At 45.5% G+C, this 17,678-nt stretch overlaps 1 protein-coding gene across 1 annotated transcript in view; it reads right to left on the bottom strand.

Annotated features, from left to right (window-relative positions):
• Positions 1–14,047, bottom strand: part of cfap46 (cilia and flagella associated protein 46) — a 219,090-nt gene extending 205,043 nt beyond the window's left edge. Inside the window, exons 1-3 of the mRNA XM_033034743.1 lie at positions 13,473–14,047; positions 9,713–9,837; positions 8,200–8,331 (exon numbers count right to left, since the gene is read on the bottom strand). Of these exons, the coding sequence (XP_032890634.1) occupies positions 8,200–8,331; positions 9,713–9,837; positions 13,473–13,524 (309 nt within the window). The 5' untranslated portion in view covers positions 13,525–14,047. The remainder of the gene's footprint in view (positions 1–8,199; positions 8,332–9,712; positions 9,838–13,472) is intronic.
• Between the last annotated feature and the right edge of the window lie 3,631 nt (positions 14,048–17,678).

Genomic DNA, 17,678 nt, shown 5'->3' with positions numbered 1-17,678 from the left:
ATCTGCAGATGCTGGAAAAATCAAAGTTAGACAAAAATGCTGGAGAAACTAAGCGGGTGAGGCAGCATCTATGGAGGGAAGGAATAGGTGACGTTTCGGGTCGAGACCCTTCTTCAGATTGCTCACAACTCTCTGTGTGAAAAACTGTTTACTCATCTCCATTCTAAATGGCTTACCCCTTATTACTAAACTGAGGCCCCTGGTTCTGGACTCCCCCAACACCAGGAACAATGTTTCCTGCCTCTAACGTGTCCAAACCCTTAATAATATTATATGTTTTAATAAGATACCCTCTCATCCTTCTAAATTCCAGAGTATACAAGCCCAGCCGCTCCATTTTCTCAGCATATGACAGTCCCGCCATCCCGGGAATTAACCTTGTGAACCTACGCTGCACACCCTCAATATCAAGAATGTCCTTCCTCAAATTTGGAGGCCAAAACTGCACACAGTACTCCAGGAGTGGTCTCACTAGGACCCTGTATAACTGCAGAAGGACCTCTTTGCTCCTATACTCAACCTCTCTTGTTATGAAGGCCAACATGCCATTAGGTTTCTTCACTGCCTGCTGTACCTGCGTGCTTACTTTCATTGACTGATGAACAAGGACCCCCAGATCCCGCTGTATTTCCTCTTTTCCTAACTTGATACCATTTAGATAATAATCTTCCTTCCTGATTTTGCTACCAAAGTGGATAACCTCACATTAATCCACATTAAACTGCATTTGCCATGCATCTGCTCACTCGCCCAACCTGTCCAAGTCATCCTGCATTTTCATAGCATTTACACTGCCATCCAGCTTTGTGTCATCTGCAAATTTGCTAATGTTACTTGTAATCAAGAGAGTCAAGAGAGTTTTATTGTCAAATGTCCCAGATAGGACAATGAAATTCTTACTTACTGCAGCACAACAGAATATGTAAGCATAGTACATAATGGGAGAAAAAATGTTCAGTGCATATATATATATATTCATTTACATATGCCTTTGCAGGAGCCCAAGCCCATGGTGAACGTTCCATCGTGTGATGTCACAATGCCCAATGCTCAAATACATTGTTGCCATAGAGAGGGAGTACAGAGAAGGTTCACCAGACTGATTCCTGGAATGTCAGAACTTTCAAATGAAGAAAGACTGGATAGACTCGCCTTGTACTCACTAGATTTTAGAAGATTGAGGGGGTATCTTATAGAAACGCTTAAAATTCTTAAGGGGTTGGACAGGCTAGATGCAGGAAGATTGTGCTGAATATATATATTAATATATATATATATATATATATATCTATCTATTATTATATAAAACTCTCGCCCCAGATTCCGAAACGGAACTCCGTCCGGCTGCCTGCCTGCCTTTCGATTCGTTCCCGCCGTGCGATGTCACAATGCCCGATGCTCGCAGACGTCCAATCGCGATGCCCGAGGCTCGCAGACGTCCAATCGGAATGGATCCATTTACATGTACGGCTTCCGGCCTGGCTTCCGGCCACATTTCTTCCATTGATTCCCTGCAACTCCGAAACCAGACGCAGAATCGCCGACATCTTTTCCATTTCGGTAGAGATTTCACTTTTCTTTCTAAGTATCCGCTCCTCATTACATTCCGTCGTGTTTAAGTACACGTTTTTAATCAAATCCTTCCCCCCCCCCCCCCCAAATATTTCAAAACTAAACTGGCTTCTCACTCATAGATTCAGCTTCAGCACCAGCCCCTGCTGAACGTTCCATCGTGTGATGTCACAATGCCCTAATGCTCACAGATGTCCAATCGGAATGGATTCATTTACATATGCCTTTGCAGGAGCCCAAGCCCATGGTGAACGTTCCATCGTGTGATGTCACAATGCCCAATGCTCAAATACATTGTTGCCATAGAGAGGGAGTACAGAGAAGGTTCACCAGACTGATTCCTGGAATGTCAGAACTTTCAAATGAAGAAAGACTGGATAGACTCGCCTTGTACTCACTAGATTTTAGAAGATTGAGGGGGTATCTTATAGAAACGCTTAAAATTCTTAAGGGGTTGGACAGGCTAGATGCAGGAAGATTGTTCCGGATGTTGGGGAAGACCAGAACAAGGGGTCAAAGTTTAAGGATAAGGGGGAACGCTGAATCGCCGACATCTTTTCCATTTTGGTAGAGATTTCACTTTTCTTTCTAAGTATCCGTTCCTCATTACATTTCGACGTGTTTAAGTGTACGTTTTTAATCAAATCCTAACCCCCCCCCCCCCCCCCCCAATATTTCAAAACTAAACTGGCTTCACACCCACAGAAGCTTCACCAGCCCCAGCCCCTGCTGAACGTTCCATCGTGTGATGTCACAATGCCCAATGCTCAAAGACATCGTTGCCATAGAGAGGGATTACAGAGAAGGTTCACCAGGCTGATTCCTGTTATGTCAGAACTTTCACCACTTAAAAGTGTAATGCCCCAACCCAAAAGTTTAATGCCTCCTCCCCCCCCCCCCCCACCCCCCCCAGTTTTTGAAATAAAAACTGGCTTCTCACCCATACAAGCAGCCATTTCGGTAGACATTTCACTTTCCCTTCCAGCTATCCACTCCTCATTACATTTCGTTATGTTTATGTCCATTTTTTTCATTAAAACCTTCTCCTCCCCCCCCCCCCCCCCCTCACTCATTTTGTCGCCTCCTGCTGGCCAGCGACCATAACGGCTGCTGGCGCCCGCAGCAAACCCTCACGCAACGCCATTTAAAAACGGCCTTTCGGGAACGGCTCTACTTCGAGGACCACGTCTCCCGTGGGGGCTGCGGGTAGGCAACGGCTGCGTTGGGGCATTACACTTTTAAGGCTCTGTGTGTGGGGATGCTTCGTGTGTGTGATGCCGCCCCGCCACCCTCCCCCTCCCCCCCCCCCCCCCCGCGTTGCCGAGATGAACCCGACTTCGACGACTTCAAGATACGCTATTTTAAGACGGCCGGAACCTGACTTCGACGACCACGTCTCTGCTGGGGGCTACAGGTAGGGAACGGTCTTTATACACTTTTCCAACTCTGTGTGTGGGGGTGGTTAGTGTGTGTGATGCCGCCCCCCACCCCCCCCCAGTGGGGGCTACGGGTAGGGAACGGCTGCGTTGGCTAAAGGGATCAGGGGTTATGGAGAGAAGGCAGGTACATCACTCCCCCTACCGCTCCCTCCCGCCCCACTCTTCCACTTCCCTCCCCCTTCCTCTCCACTCTCCCTCCCCACTCTTTCCCCTCTCTCCCCCACCCCTCTCCCTCCTCCCCATCTTCCCCATCTTCCCTCCCCGAAATCTCTCTCCCCATCTCTCACCCCCTACCCCGCTCTCCTTTCCCTCCCAAATCTATCCCGTTTCCTCCTCCTCCTCTCCCCTCCCTCCCCTCTTCTCAACCCCCCACCCCCCCGCAAACGCCGTTGGGGAAACAGACCCAACGGGTCTGCACTTGGTCTAGTTATTATATAAAACTCTCGCCCCAGATTCCAAAACGGAACTCCGTCCGTCCGTCCGGCAGCCTGGCCCACTCCCTTTGCTGGCGCGCTCCCTTTGATTCTCCGCAACTCCAAAACCGGACGCAGGACCGCCCGCGTCTTTTCCATTTCGGTAGAGATTTCACTTTTCTTTCTAAGTATCCGCTCCTCATTACATTCCGTCGTGTTTAAGTACACGTTTTTAATCAAATCCTTCCCCCCCCCCCAAATATTTCAAAACTAAACTGGCTTCTCACTCATAGATTCAGCTTCAGCACCAGCCCCTGCTGAACGTTCCATCGTGTGATGTCACAATGCCCAATGCTCACAGATGTCCAATCGGAATGGAATCATTTACATATGCCAATGCAGGAGCCCCAGCCCATGTTGAACGTTCTATCGTGTGATGTCACAATGCCCAATGCTCAAATACATTCTTGCTATAGAGTGAGTACAGAGAAGGTTCACCAGACTGATTCCTGGAATGTCAGAACTTTCATATGAAGAAAGACTGGATAGACTCGCCTTGTACTCGCTAGATTTTAGAAGATTGAGGGGGATCCTATAGAAACGTTTAAAATTCTTAAGGGGTTGGACAGGCTAGATGCAGGAAGATTGTTCCGGATGTTGGGGAAGACCAGAACAAGGGGTCAAAGTTTAAGGATAAGGGGGAACGCTGAATCGCCGACATCTTTTCCATTTTGGTAGGTATTTCACTTTTCTTTCTAAGTATCCGTTCCTCATTACATTTCGACGTGTTTAAGTGTACGTTTTTAATCAAATCCTAACCCCCCCCCCCCCCCCAATATTTCAAACCTAAACTGGCTTCACACCCACAGAACCTTCACCAGCCCCAGCCCCTGCTGAACGTTCCATCGTGTGATGTCACAATGCCCAATCTTCACATATGTCCAATCGGAATGGAACCATTTACATATGCCTATGCAGGAGCCCCAGCCAATGGTGAAGGTTCCATCGTGTGATGTCACAATGCCCAATGCTCAAAGACATCGTTGCCATAGAGAGGGATTACAGAGAAGGTTCACCAGGCTGAGTCCTGTTATGTCAGAACTTTCACCACTTAAAAGTGTAATGCCCCAACGCAAAAGTGTAATGCCTCCCCCCCCCCCCCCCCCAGTTTTTCAAATAAAAACTGGCTACTCACCCATACAAGCAGCCATTTCGGTAGACATTTCACTTTCCCTTCCAGCTATCCACTCCTCATTACATTTCGTTATGTTTATGTCCATTTTTTTCTTTAAAACATTCTCCTCCCCCCCCCCCCCCACTCATTTTGTCGCCTCCTGCTGGCCTGCGACCATAACGGCTGCTGGTGCCCGCAGCACAACCTCACGCGACGCCATTTAAAAACGGCCTTTCGGGAACGGCTCTACTTCGAGGACCACGTCTCCCGTGGGGGCTACGGGTAGGCAACGGCTGCGTTGGGGCATTACACTTTTAAGACTCTGTGTGTGGGGATGCTTCGTGTGTGTGATGCCGCCCCGCCCCCCCCCCCCCCCCCCCCGTTGCCGAGACGGACCCGACTTCAACGACTTCAATATACGCTATTTTAAGACGGCCAGAACCCGACTTCGACGACCACGTCTCCGCTGGGGGCTACAGGTAGGGGACGGTCTTTATACACTTTTCCAACTCTGTGTGTGGGGGTGGTTAGTGGGGGTGATGCCGCCCCCCCCCCCAGTGGGGGCTACGGGTAGGGTACGGCTGCGTTGGGGGATCAGACCCAACGGGTTTGCCATTGGTCGTCGTGTTTAAGTGCACGTTTTTAATCAAATCCTTCACCCCCCCCCCCCAATATTTCAAAAATAAACTGGCTTCTCACCCATAGAAGCATCACCAGCCCCAGCCCCTGGTGAACGTTCCATCGTGTGATGTCACAATGCCCTATGCTCACAGATGTCCAATCGGAATGGATCCATTTACATATGCCTTTGCAGGAGCACAAGCACTTGGTGAACGTTCCATTGTGTGATGTCACAATGCCCAATGTTCAAATACATTGTTGCCATAGAGGGAGTACAGAGAAGGTTCACCAGACTAATTCCTGGGTTGTCAGGACTTTCATATGACGAAAGACTGGATAGACTCGGCTTGTACATGCTAGAATTTAGAAGATTGAGGGGGTATCTTATAGAAACTTACAAAATTCTTAAGGGGTTGGACAGGCTAGATGCAGGAAGATTGTTCCAGATGTTGGGGAAGTCCAGAACAAGGGGTCACAGTTTAAGGATAAGAGGTAAATCTTTTAGGACTGAGATGAGAAAAACATTTTTCACACAGAGAGTGGTGAATCTCTGGAATTCACTGGCACAGAAGGTAGTTGAGGCCTGTTCATTGGCTGTATTTAAGAGGGAGTTAGATGTGGTCCTTGTGGCTAAAGGGATCAGGGGGTATGGAGAGAAGGCAGGTACAGGATACTGAGTTGGATGATCAGCCACGATCATATTGAATGGTGGTGCAGGCTCGAAGGGCCGAATGGCCTACTCCTGCACTTAATTTCAATGGTTCTATGTTTCCCTCTCCGCACCCCCTCCCACCCATCCCTCTATCCCCTTCCCTCTCTAACGCCACCCCCTTCCTCCTACCCCTCTGTCCCTCTTCCATCACTCCCCCTACCCCTCTCCACCTCCCTCCCCACTCTTCCACCTCTCCCCCTTCCCCCTCCACTCTCCCTCCCCACTCTTTCCCCTCTCTCCCCCACCCCTCTCCCCCTCCCTCCCTCCTCCCCTACCTCCCCATCCTCCCCCTCCCCCACATCTCTCTCCCCATCCCCCTCTCTCACCCCCTACCCCGCTCTCCTTTCCCTCCCAAATCTGTCCCATTTCCTCCACCTCCTCTCCCCTCCCTCCCCTCTTCACATCCCCCCCACCTGTGTGTTTGGGGGTTGGTTAATATGAGTTTGATGCCGCAGCCCCCCCTCCCCCCCCCCTGCAAAACGCCGTTGGGGAAACAGACCCAACGGGTCTGCACTTGGTCTAGTATATATATATACACATGCACACATACTCAACAAATAAACAAATATAGTGCAATAATAATAAGTCTGTTGTTGTTCAGAGCTTATTTGTTGTTGTGTTTAATAGCCTGATAGCTGTAGGGAAGAAGCTGCTCTTGAACCTAGACACTGCAGTTTTCAGGCTCCTGTACCTTCTTCCCGATGGCAATGGGGAAATGAGAGTGTGGCCAGGATGACGTGGGTCTTTGATGGTGTTGGCTGCGTTTTTGAGGCAGCGCCTTCTATAGACCCCTTCGATGGGGTGGGGTGGTCAGACCTGGTGATGGACTGGGCAGTGGTCACAACATTTTGCAGTCTTTTCGCTCCTGGACGTTCAAGTTACCAAACCAGGCCATGATGCAGCCAGTCAGTATGCTCTCCACTGTGCACCTGTAGAAGTTCTAGAGAATCATCTTTGACATACCGAATCTCCGTAATCTTCTCAGCAAGTAGAGGCGCTGATGTGCCTTCTTTATAATTGCATCAATGTGCTGGGTCCAGGAAAGATCTTCGGAAATATGCACGCCCAGGAATTTGAAGTTTTTGACCCTCTCCACCATCGTTCCATTGATATAAACAGGATTGTGGGTCCTCATCCTTCCCCTTCCGTAGTCCACAATCAGTTCCTTAGTTTTACTGATGTTGAGAGCCAGGTTGTTGTGCTGGCACCATTTGGTCAATCGGTCGATCTCATTTCTATACTCTGACTCATCACCATCTGTAATTCGTCCAACAACAGCGGTGTCGTCGGCGAACTTGATGATGGAGTTTGCACTATGTCTGGCTACACAGTCGTGGGTATAGAGTGAGTAAAGCAGGGGGCTGAGCACGCAGCCTTGAGGAGCTCCCGCACTGATTGTTACTGAGGATGAAGTATTTCTGCCAATTCGAACGCACTGTGGTATGTGGATGAGGAAGTCGAGGATCCAATTGCAGAGGGATGCGCAGAGAGGCAGGTTTTAGGATAGCATTGAGAACCTCAAGTCTGTTTGCTGGGAGCATGTAGAAGTCCAGTGTAAATGGGGGGGAAAAGCACACCACTTCCCAAACTTCCTGTCTGCCTGCCACATCAAGCACCCCCCTTCCCCCTGTTGCAGAGTCTGTGGCTCCCACTCTCACTTCATCCACCATCTCAGAACTAGAGTTGAAGCAAGTCGTATCGTTACTGAGATGCTGCTTAAAGTGGAGGAGATGTGAGAGTGAGAAATGCTGAGCTCTCAATCTATTCCATGGCAGACATTGATTGTCTGGCACAAAGAATGATATTGTAGGGATATCATGTTCCCCAATTTTTATATCTGCAAACCACATTTAGAGTTCTGCAACCAGTGAGGATCTCATTGTATCTATGTATGCAGCACCCTACTCTGTCACCTGCTTAACCTGTTGAGAGCACAGACTATTCACCTGTTTATTGCCTCACATGAAAAACATAATTGTCTTTTGAATTACAAATTTGTCATTCACACTGCCCATCCAATTGTCACTTGCTAAATACCTAATTTTCAGATGAGTAATAGAGAATCGCTTTCCCTAAATTTTAATAGGAAATATGACTTGTTATTTCCACAAGTTCCACATAAATGTTTTTTTCGCATATACATTGGTTATAAATAAATATTAAGACACAGGCCTCAAAGTTTAATTAGTTACGCCAATTACCATGTAAGTTAAGAAAATTTGAAATAATTTTAATTATTGTATTGAAATAGGTAAAGACAAATCTTACCGTGTTTTCAGTGGATTTCGGAGCATAAAGTTGAGCTTGGCAAAGGCATGCCCTGCCCAAAAACTGATTGAAAGGGCATGCTCCCTCAAAATACATGGTCAGGCAATTCTGGCTTATATCTTCCTGTTTAAACTAAAAGAGATGAAATTTTGGCACATAAGTACAATATAAAGCAGAGAAAATCAAGTCTATTTTCAATAAAATATTCAGAAATGTCAAAAATGAAGATACATTGCTCTTCTTTTGTTTATTTTTCCTCTCCAACTACCCTGGGGTAGAAAGGATTGAAAACTGGCGCAGGGGTAGAGTTGCTGCCTTACAACGCTTGCAGCGACCCCGGTTCAATCCCAACTGCGGGTACAGTCTGAATGGAATTTGTACGTTCTCCCCGTGACTGAGTAGGTTTTCTCCAAGATCTTCAGTTTCCTTCCACACCAAGACGTACAGGTTTGTAGGTTAATTGGCTTGGGTTTGTATACTTGGTATAAGTGTAAATTGTCCCAAGTGTGTGTAGGATTGTGTTAATGTGCGGTGATCGCTGGTCGGTGCCGACTCAGTGGGACGAAGAGCCCGTTTCGGCGCTGTATTTGTATACTATACCAATTACTATACATTGTTAACCATCAGTGTAAATTAAATTCAGACCATTGTTAGTATTATCAAGAACACAACTAATATTGGAAAATACACAAAAATACACTAGACATTCATCATCTCTAAATGTAGGATCCATTTATGCTTGTCAGTATATTGTAGTCATGTCTAGATATTTCTAGTTCTTATCTGTATGTATGCTGGTCGGTGGGATTTGATATGTAGAGGGGTGTGTCTACATCTGGAGAGGCTAGCACAGACTCAGGGATTTACAGTTTAGTTTGCTTCGAGGGATGGTGAGGACAGAAGTTTTTATCATTATCATTATCACGATCACGGTAATGAAATACTTCTTTGTTTTGTACTACTTCAATAAAGACTAATTCAAGAGACAATCACTGGAGGATTAGTTTTTTACTATCTGCTATCGATGAGTGCGTAAGCTATGTCTCCACCATATACCCGAGAAGTAATGACTATCGAAGTTGGGCTTTGAGAATGAATGAATGAATGAATGAATGAATAAGTTTTACAAATAAGAATGAATGAATAAGAAGGTATAGAAACTGCCATTATACTAAACATAAGCCGAACAACATTACATGTAAGGTTTATCCGAGTCAGAATTCAACAGGAAGCAAGAGTGAATGAGATCAAAATAGAACAAAAATATAATAAGGGACAAATGGCATACAAAAGGTAATATTTTACACTGTACAGGTGTTACACTGTATGCCATTTGCCACTTCTTTGCCCACTCTCCCAACTTGTCCTTCTGCAGTCTCCCTGCTTCCTTAAGAAAGATGCTTTCTTTAAATCATTATTAAATAATTTTGCAGTGATACTCTAGTCTGAAACTGAATCAAAGATTTGAACATTAGCATTGAAAAAGATATATTGTACTTATATATTTTGTCACCTGCAAAGCCAGTTCTGCACACTGCACATATAAATCTGCGCTGATAATCTCCATTCCACCTGATACAGATCTCTCCGCAGTGGCTAGTTTTATTAAATTGTAAGCTTCCTTCAATGTATTTAAATCTAAAAAAGAATATAAATCTGATATTAATAAAAAATACTTAAGACACGTTTTGCCTGATAGTGTATCACATTCAATTTCATAAAATGCTGCATTTGTCCAGAATTCAGCAATTATGGCTAGCCAAGCAATCGATTACAGTAGTTCATGACAGTGTTAATAGTGTTAATAGAAATATCAAATGTACAAATGGGAGAGTCTTTAAAATAGCAGAAAAAGCAATAACAGTCAGTTAACTCTCATCTTATTACTACAATACAATACAATTTTATTTGTCATTTGAACCTCGTTGAGGTCCAAATGAAATGTTGTTTCTGCAGTCATACATACAAAAAGTAAAAGACCCAAGACACAACACAATTTACACAGACATCCATCACAGCGCATCTCCTCCTCGCTGTGATGGAAGGCAAAAAATGTATCTCTCCCCTGCACTCCCCTCTCCCCCCCCGATGTCAGAGTCAAAGCCCCCGGCGGGCGATGGTAATTGGCCCGCGGCCATTAAAGCCACGCCGGGTGATGCAAGGCCACGCTCCGGGTCTTGTTGTTGGAGCCCCCGGTGGGCGCTAGCAAAGTCCCGCAGCCATTCCAAGCCGCGCGGGGCGGTGATGTAAGGCCCCGCTCCAGGTAATCTTCAACCCCGCAACTCGGGCGGGAGAAGTCGCCGTTGCGGAAGCCCCGAAAAGCGGTCTCCCAGCAGGGACCCGCGGGCTCCCGGTGTTCCTGTCTGCCAGACCTGCGGTTGGAGCCTCCGAATCTCCGGGGGTCGGGTCACAGCAGCGCGACACCACCGCTCCACCCGCTCCGGACTCGGCCAGCTTCATGATGGTACGTAAGTCCGCAGCTCCGCGACTGGAGCCCCAGGTCGTTCCTGCCGGAGGCCGCTCCACATTGCAGCCCCAACGACAACGGAGACCCGACACAAAGAAAAGGTCAGGTCTCCCGTGCAGGGGAAAGATTTTAAAGTTCCTGGGATGGCAGGACTTTCATATGAAGAAAGACTGGATAGACTCGGCTTGTACTCGCTAGAATTTAGAAGATTGAAGGGGGATCTTATAGAAACTTACAAAATTCTTAAGGGGTTGGACAGGCTAGATGCAGGAAGATTGTTCCCAATGTTGGGGAAGTCCAGAACAAGGGGGCACAGTTTAAGGATAAGGGGGAAGTCTTTTAGGACCGATATGAGAAAAACATTTTTCACACAGAGAGTGGTGAATCTGTGGAATTCTCTGCCACAGAAGGAAGTTTAGGCCAGTTCATTGGCTATATTTAAGAGGGAGTTAGATGTGGCCCTTGTGGCTAAAGGGATCAGGGGGTATGGAGAGAAGGCAGGTACAGGATACGGAGTTGGATGATCAGCCATGATCATATTGAATGGTGGTGCAGGCTCGAAGAGCCGAATGGCCTACTCCTGCACCTATTTTCTATGTTTCTATGTTTCTAGTTAACTAGTAATCGTTTTTAGACTAAATTCTGCTAAATTCCCTTCTCCTCAATTTGTCTTGCGCCAATTCAGGCCCCAGACGTTGAGGATTGATTATTTCTCAAAGTGTTAAAATTCGTTGACAATTTGACCATCTGTTGCATAACTGATCAGATAATAATGCTTTGCAAATAGGTGGTATCAAAGAGATATTCAAAATATATTCTCTGTTCCTCACCATTTTTTTGTCTAGGGTGTCTCAATTTTACACCAACAGTAATGTAAAATTTAGCAACTAATATGCAGTTTTTTTATTTGTCTATGTGTTAAATTCCATAGCCAATTTGACCATGCAGGTGCATAGCTGACCTAAATAATTATCCATACTTTTCAGTCATCTTTACGTTACTCTCTTTGGCACATGAACAGGAAAGCATCTATGCTTAACAACATAATTTAATATTTTTGTATTCTCTGCTTAACCCCCCCCCCCCCCCCCCCCCTCCCCATCATGCAAATCAGACCAATTTTTTAAGGTTTGGTCTCCATTTATCGACTTATTACAAGCATGTGGTGAAACACAACCTTAGAAATGAATTGTGTCATAACCGGATGAAGGGTGGGTAAAGATACGAAGGAGGCATATCCCTTTCAATTTCTCTCATTTTTTCCCCTTTTCTCTTTCTCTCTCCTCTATTCTTTCTCTTTCTGCTTATTTCACATCACCTTCTTTCCTTTTTCGAGCTATATAATATTCTCTATCTCTATATTTCTTGCTTTTCTAACTTTTTTTTCTACTATTGAAAAAAAAAAAATTAAAGAAAAAATCTGAGACCAACAAACACCCACGAAAAATATAGGTCCAGTACCATGTCTCAATATTGTTTTTCTCCACAGACAGACACAAAATGATGGAGTAACTCAGAGGGACAGGCAGCAACTCTGGAGAGGAATGGGCGACGTTTCGGCTTCATGCAGTTCCTTCCTACACATTGTTCTTCCCCACGACAGGATGTGTGGACTACATAGACCGCAAGAGAACTTCGTCAAGTGAAAAATGACATTGCCGCCAGGAGGCAGCCTCGGATTGCGAGTCTCAAAGCAGAAGCCTCTTTAAACATTCAAATCTCACATCTCACAACTCCCCCCTCCCCCTTCCCCCCTTCTTCCCGCGCAGCATGCAACATCCAGTTGGTGCAGAGAGAAAGCACAACTTCCCAGGCTCACAGAGCAATTGATGTTGCACTTGATGAAAAATCCCCCACAACTGTCAGGGCTGCCCAGCTAGACATTGGGTGAAAACTATAGTTGGTGTAAATCTAACGTCGTAATCTCAAAGACAGCTAATTCATGCCCCACACTTCCAGCACTGGTTTTAGCCAGTGGACACCCGGTACCAGGAATTGCTGCTCCAGCAAGGCCGAGCGCAGGGTTGCCAGTCCCGGTCATCAGCCCACACACCCAGAACTGCGACACGGTGGCGCAGCGCTAGAGTTGCTGCCTTACAGCACCAGAGACCCGGGTTAAATCCTAACCAAGGGTGCGACTGTATGGAGTTTATACGTTCATGCTGTGACACTGTGGGTTTCCTCTGTGATCTCCAGTTTCCTCCCACACTCCAAAGACGTACAGGTTTGTAGGTTAATTGGCTTCGGTAAAAATGTAAATTGTCCCTAGTGTGTGTAGGATAATGTTAGTGTTCGGGGATCGCTGGTCAGCGCAAACTCGCCGTACGGTCACGGATTCTGAGGGTTGTTAGCCATAGATGCTTTGCCATTCATAAGTGCCAACGAGAGTATTGTGAAATTACTTAAAAGTATTGATTTCCGCGCTGCATCTCTGAACTAACGTCTTCTTATCGGGTCCACATCACAAGATTAGAAATTGTTCAGCCAGAGGTGAACACATGTCTCGGCATCTGCATACAATGGCGTCTTGCACTTCTTGTGCTTCTTGTGCATGGTGGCGGATAGTAAGTAAGTAAGTAGGTAGGTAAGTAAGTAAGTAAGTAAGTAAGTAAGTAGGTCAGTAGGTCAGTAGGTAAGTAAGTAGGTAAGTAAGTAGGTAAGTAAGTAGGTAAGTAAGTAGGTAAGTAAGTAGGTAAGTAAGTAGGTAAGTAAGTAGGTAAGTAAGTAGGTAAGTAAGTAGGTAAGTAAGTAGGTAAGTAAGTAGGTAAGTAAGTAGGTGGTGGATCATAAGTAAGTAAGTAGCTACCGCTGCCGCAGAGCGCCGCCGCCGCCAGCAGCTGTCTGATGCTCGCATCCATCCCGCAGCTGAGTGTTGGGCAACCGCTCTGCGAGCTCCCGGATAAACCGAATCAGGGCCGCAGCATCGGATCTAAACGATGGAGCAAATGATCCCGGGTGGCAGCAGAAGTGCTGCAGGGACGGCAGCGCGGCCCAGGCAGTCTGACGGCCGGTCGGCGCCGCTGCCCGCTACCGGTATCCAGGCGACGGGACGCGCTCCTCTCCCCGCTCTCCAGTGGCCCTCTCCCCGCTCTCCAGGCGCCCTCTCCTCGCTCAAAGCAAAGCTCCTATAGCGGATATAGGATCTTTGGCTCAAAGTAAACTCGCTGTCCCGGTCACTGGCCTAGCAACGGGAACTTCCGCCCCTGTATCCCGGCAACGGCGTCACTATCCTAGCAACGGGGACTTCCGCCCCTGTATCCAGGCAACGGCGTCACTATCGTTTGCCTACTGCCGAATGATCTACTGCCTATTGCCATTCGGCAATTGCCTACTGCCTATTGCCGAATGGCCTACTCCTGCACCTAATTTCTATGTTTCTATCCTAGCAACGGGGACTTCCGCCCCTGTATCCAGGCAACGGCGTCCCTCTCCTAGTAACGGGAACTTCCGCCCTGCATCCAGGCAACGGCCACCCGGTCAGTGTCCTAGCAACGGGTCTATCTGCTCCTGCTGTCCTCTCGTTCCCATACAGCGGTATGAATATTGACTTAACATAGAAATTAGGTGCAGGAGTAGGCCATTCGGCCCTTCGAGCCTGCACCTCCAGTCAATATGATCATGGCTGATCATCCAACTCAGTATCCCGTACCTGCCTTCTCTCCATACCCTCTGATCCCCTTAGCCACAAGGGCCACATCTAACTCCCTCTTAAATATAGCCAATGAACTGGCCTCGACTACCCTCTGTGGCAGGGAGTTCCAGAGATTCACCACTCTCTGTGTGAAAAAAGTTCTTCTCATCTCGGTTTTAAAGGATTTCCCCCTTATCCTTAAGCTGTGACCCCTTGTCCTGGACTTCCCCAACATCGGGAGCAATCTTCCTGCATCTAGCCTGTCCAACCCCTTAAGAATTTTATAAGTTTCTATAAGATCCCCTCTCAATCTCCTAAATTCTAGAGAGTATAAACCAAGTCTATCCAGTCTTTCTTCATAAGACAATCCTGACATCCCAGGAATCAGTCTGGTGAACCTTCTCTGCACTCCCTCCAGGGCAATAATGTCCTTCCTCAGATTTGGAGACCAAAACTGTACGCAATACTCCAGGTGTGGTCTCACCAAGACCCTGTACAACTGCAGTAGAACCTCCCTGCTCCTATACTCAAATCCTTTTGCTATGAAAGCTAACATACCATTCGCTTTCTTCACTGCCTGCTGCACCTGCATGCCTACTTTCAATGACTGGTGTACCATGACACGCAGGTCTCGCTGCATCTAGTCGGCCACCATTTAGATAATAGTCTGCTTTCCTGTTTTTGCCACCAAAATGGATAACCTCACATTTATCCACATTATACTGCATCTGCCAAACATTTGCCCACTCACCCAGCCTATCGAAGTCACCTTGCAGTCTCCTAGCATCCTCCTCACAGCTAACACTGCCCCCCAGCTTAGTATCATCCGCAAACTTGGAGATATTGCCTTCAATTCCCTCATCCAGATCATTAATATATATTGTAAATAGCTGGGGTCCCAGCACTGAGCCTTGCGGTACCCCACTAGTCACTGCCTGCCATTGTGAAAAGGACCCGTTTACTCCTACTCTTTGCTTCCTGTTTGCCAGCCAGTTCTCTATCCACATCAATACTGAACCCCCAATGCCGTGTGCTTTAAGTTTGTATACTAATCTCTTATGTGGGACCTTGTCGAAAGCCTTCTGGAAGTCCAGATACACCACATCCACTGGTTCTCCCCTATCCACGCTACTAGTTACATCCTCGAAAAATTCTATAAGATTCGTCAGACATGATTTACCTTTTGTAAATCCATGCTGACTTTGTCCAATGATTTCACCACTTTCCAAATGTGCTGCTATCCCATCTTTAATAACTGACTCTAGTAGTTTCCCCACTACCGATGTTAGACTAACTGGTCTGTAATTCCCCGTTTTCTCTCTCCCTCCCTTCTTAAAAAGTGGGGTTACGTTTGCTACCCGCCAATCCTCAGGAACTACGCTAAGTTAAAGTAACCCTTGCTTTCCCTCTCACTCTCCATCCCTCCCACATCCTAGATCTCCCACTACTTTCACTGTCCTCCTGATTAATGTTACTGTTTGTAGCAATTAGCAATGTTACAAAAGTTTGAGATTTTTAAAGTCTGCAATTTATCCCATCAGATAAAGCATAAAAAGAAGTTTAATTTGACAACTAATTCACTTTCATATCTTCAGTATTAAAAAAGTCATGGCCATTTTCATACTCGGAAATTAGCATCTTGTTCCCTATTGGGTGATTTCACGAAAGGTCACTGGATCATAGATCCTCACCCACGTGGACGCAAAATTTAACTGGGGTACAAACGTCACTTCCAGTACGTTATTGATGCTGGAAACGCGAACTTTCACACCCGTTAAAAACCGCGAAAACGGCACGTTTTTGAGCTGTAAATAACTGTGCCAGTCGGGGTGACCGCGAGGCACATTTATGTTACTTTACAGTCCAGAAGATAAAGAAAAACGAAGGTAAAGACAAGAGGGAGCTGAAGGGGCAACAACAGCGGAAGTGGTTAGCAAACATTGGCCGAGGAGATATAAAGATAGAAAATATCGGGAATTATCGCGTTTGCTCACTGCATTTCATCAAAAGTAAGGCATTATGTTTTATCTTTATTAATTTGTTATATAAAAAGTTTTAAAAGTGAAAAATCCATCATTAAAATTGCAAAATCTTCCATGGTTCTCAGGTGGGTTTTAACATGCAAAAAGAAAATGCTTCTGAAGCTACATTTACCATTTAAATAATCGTAAACCATAAATGCGTTTTGAAATTAATTTTACTCAGATGCAAGCTAAGGAATGGGATAATTGTCAGCTGTTAATTGGATAATAATAATAATAAAATGTCCTGATTTAGTCCAATTAACAGCTGACAATTATCCCATTCAATAGCTTGCATCTGAGTAAAATTAATTTCAAAACGCATTTATGGTTTACGATTATTTAAATGGTAAATGTAGCTTCAGAAGCATTTTCTTTTTGCATGTTAAAACCCACCTGAGAACCATGGAAGATTTTGCAATTTTAATGATGGATTTTTCAATTTTAAAACTTTTTATATAACAAATGAATAAAGATAAAACTTAATGCCTTACTTTTGATGAAATGCAGTGAGCAAACGCGATAATTCCCGATATTTTCTATCTTTATATCTCCACGGCCAAGCACTTCCGCTGTTGTTGCCCCTTCAGCTCCCTCTTGTCTTTACCTTCGTTTTTCTTTATCTTCTGGACTGTAAAGTAACATAACTGTGCCTCACGGTCACCCCGACTGGCACAGTTATTTACAGCTCAAAAACAGGCCGTTTTCGCGGTTTTTAACGGGTGTGAAAGTACGCGTTTCTAGCATCAATAACATGTACCGGAAGTGACGCTTGTACCCCAGTTAAATTTTGCGTCCACGTGGGTGAGGATCTATGATCCAGTGACCTTTCGTGAAATCACCCTATTGATTTTCCATTGACTGAACACAAAAGTTGTGATCAAGGACAGTGAAATGGCCATAACTTTATTAAAAATTAAGAGAACTGAAAGAAATTTTCAGTTATTATAGATAGAAGCATTCTGAAACAAATATTAAACAATCTTACTTGGATGACCTGAAATTAAAGCATTTAATTAGTTAGTTACCCAATTGTAGCTAATTCCAAAATTCAATTACTAGATTTAAACATCTATCCATTTCTTAAGAAAAGATTAACATTTTTAAATAGCCTAAGTGTCCAAAGAACATTCACACAAGAATTCACAATAAAACATGATTTTAAAATCTCATTGACATTAATTTATAGGCCAAATGGAAGCGATTTAGTGTTCAATTGCTGTAAATTAATGGCCATTTAAATCAGCTTGCAAGTGGGATTTTCTCGAACGCGCTGATTTAGAACGCCGCCATTGCGGTGGATTGAAGCCGATATGCGGCATGAAAAACACTGCGGGATTGAATGAGCCCCCAAGTCACG

Source organism: Amblyraja radiata, chromosome 15 (assembly GCF_010909765.2).
Source record: "Amblyraja radiata isolate CabotCenter1 chromosome 15, sAmbRad1.1.pri, whole genome shotgun sequence".
Lineage (NCBI taxonomy): Eukaryota > Metazoa > Chordata > Chondrichthyes > Rajiformes > Rajidae > Amblyraja > Amblyraja radiata.
This window is presented reverse-complemented; position numbering and strand designations above follow the sequence as displayed.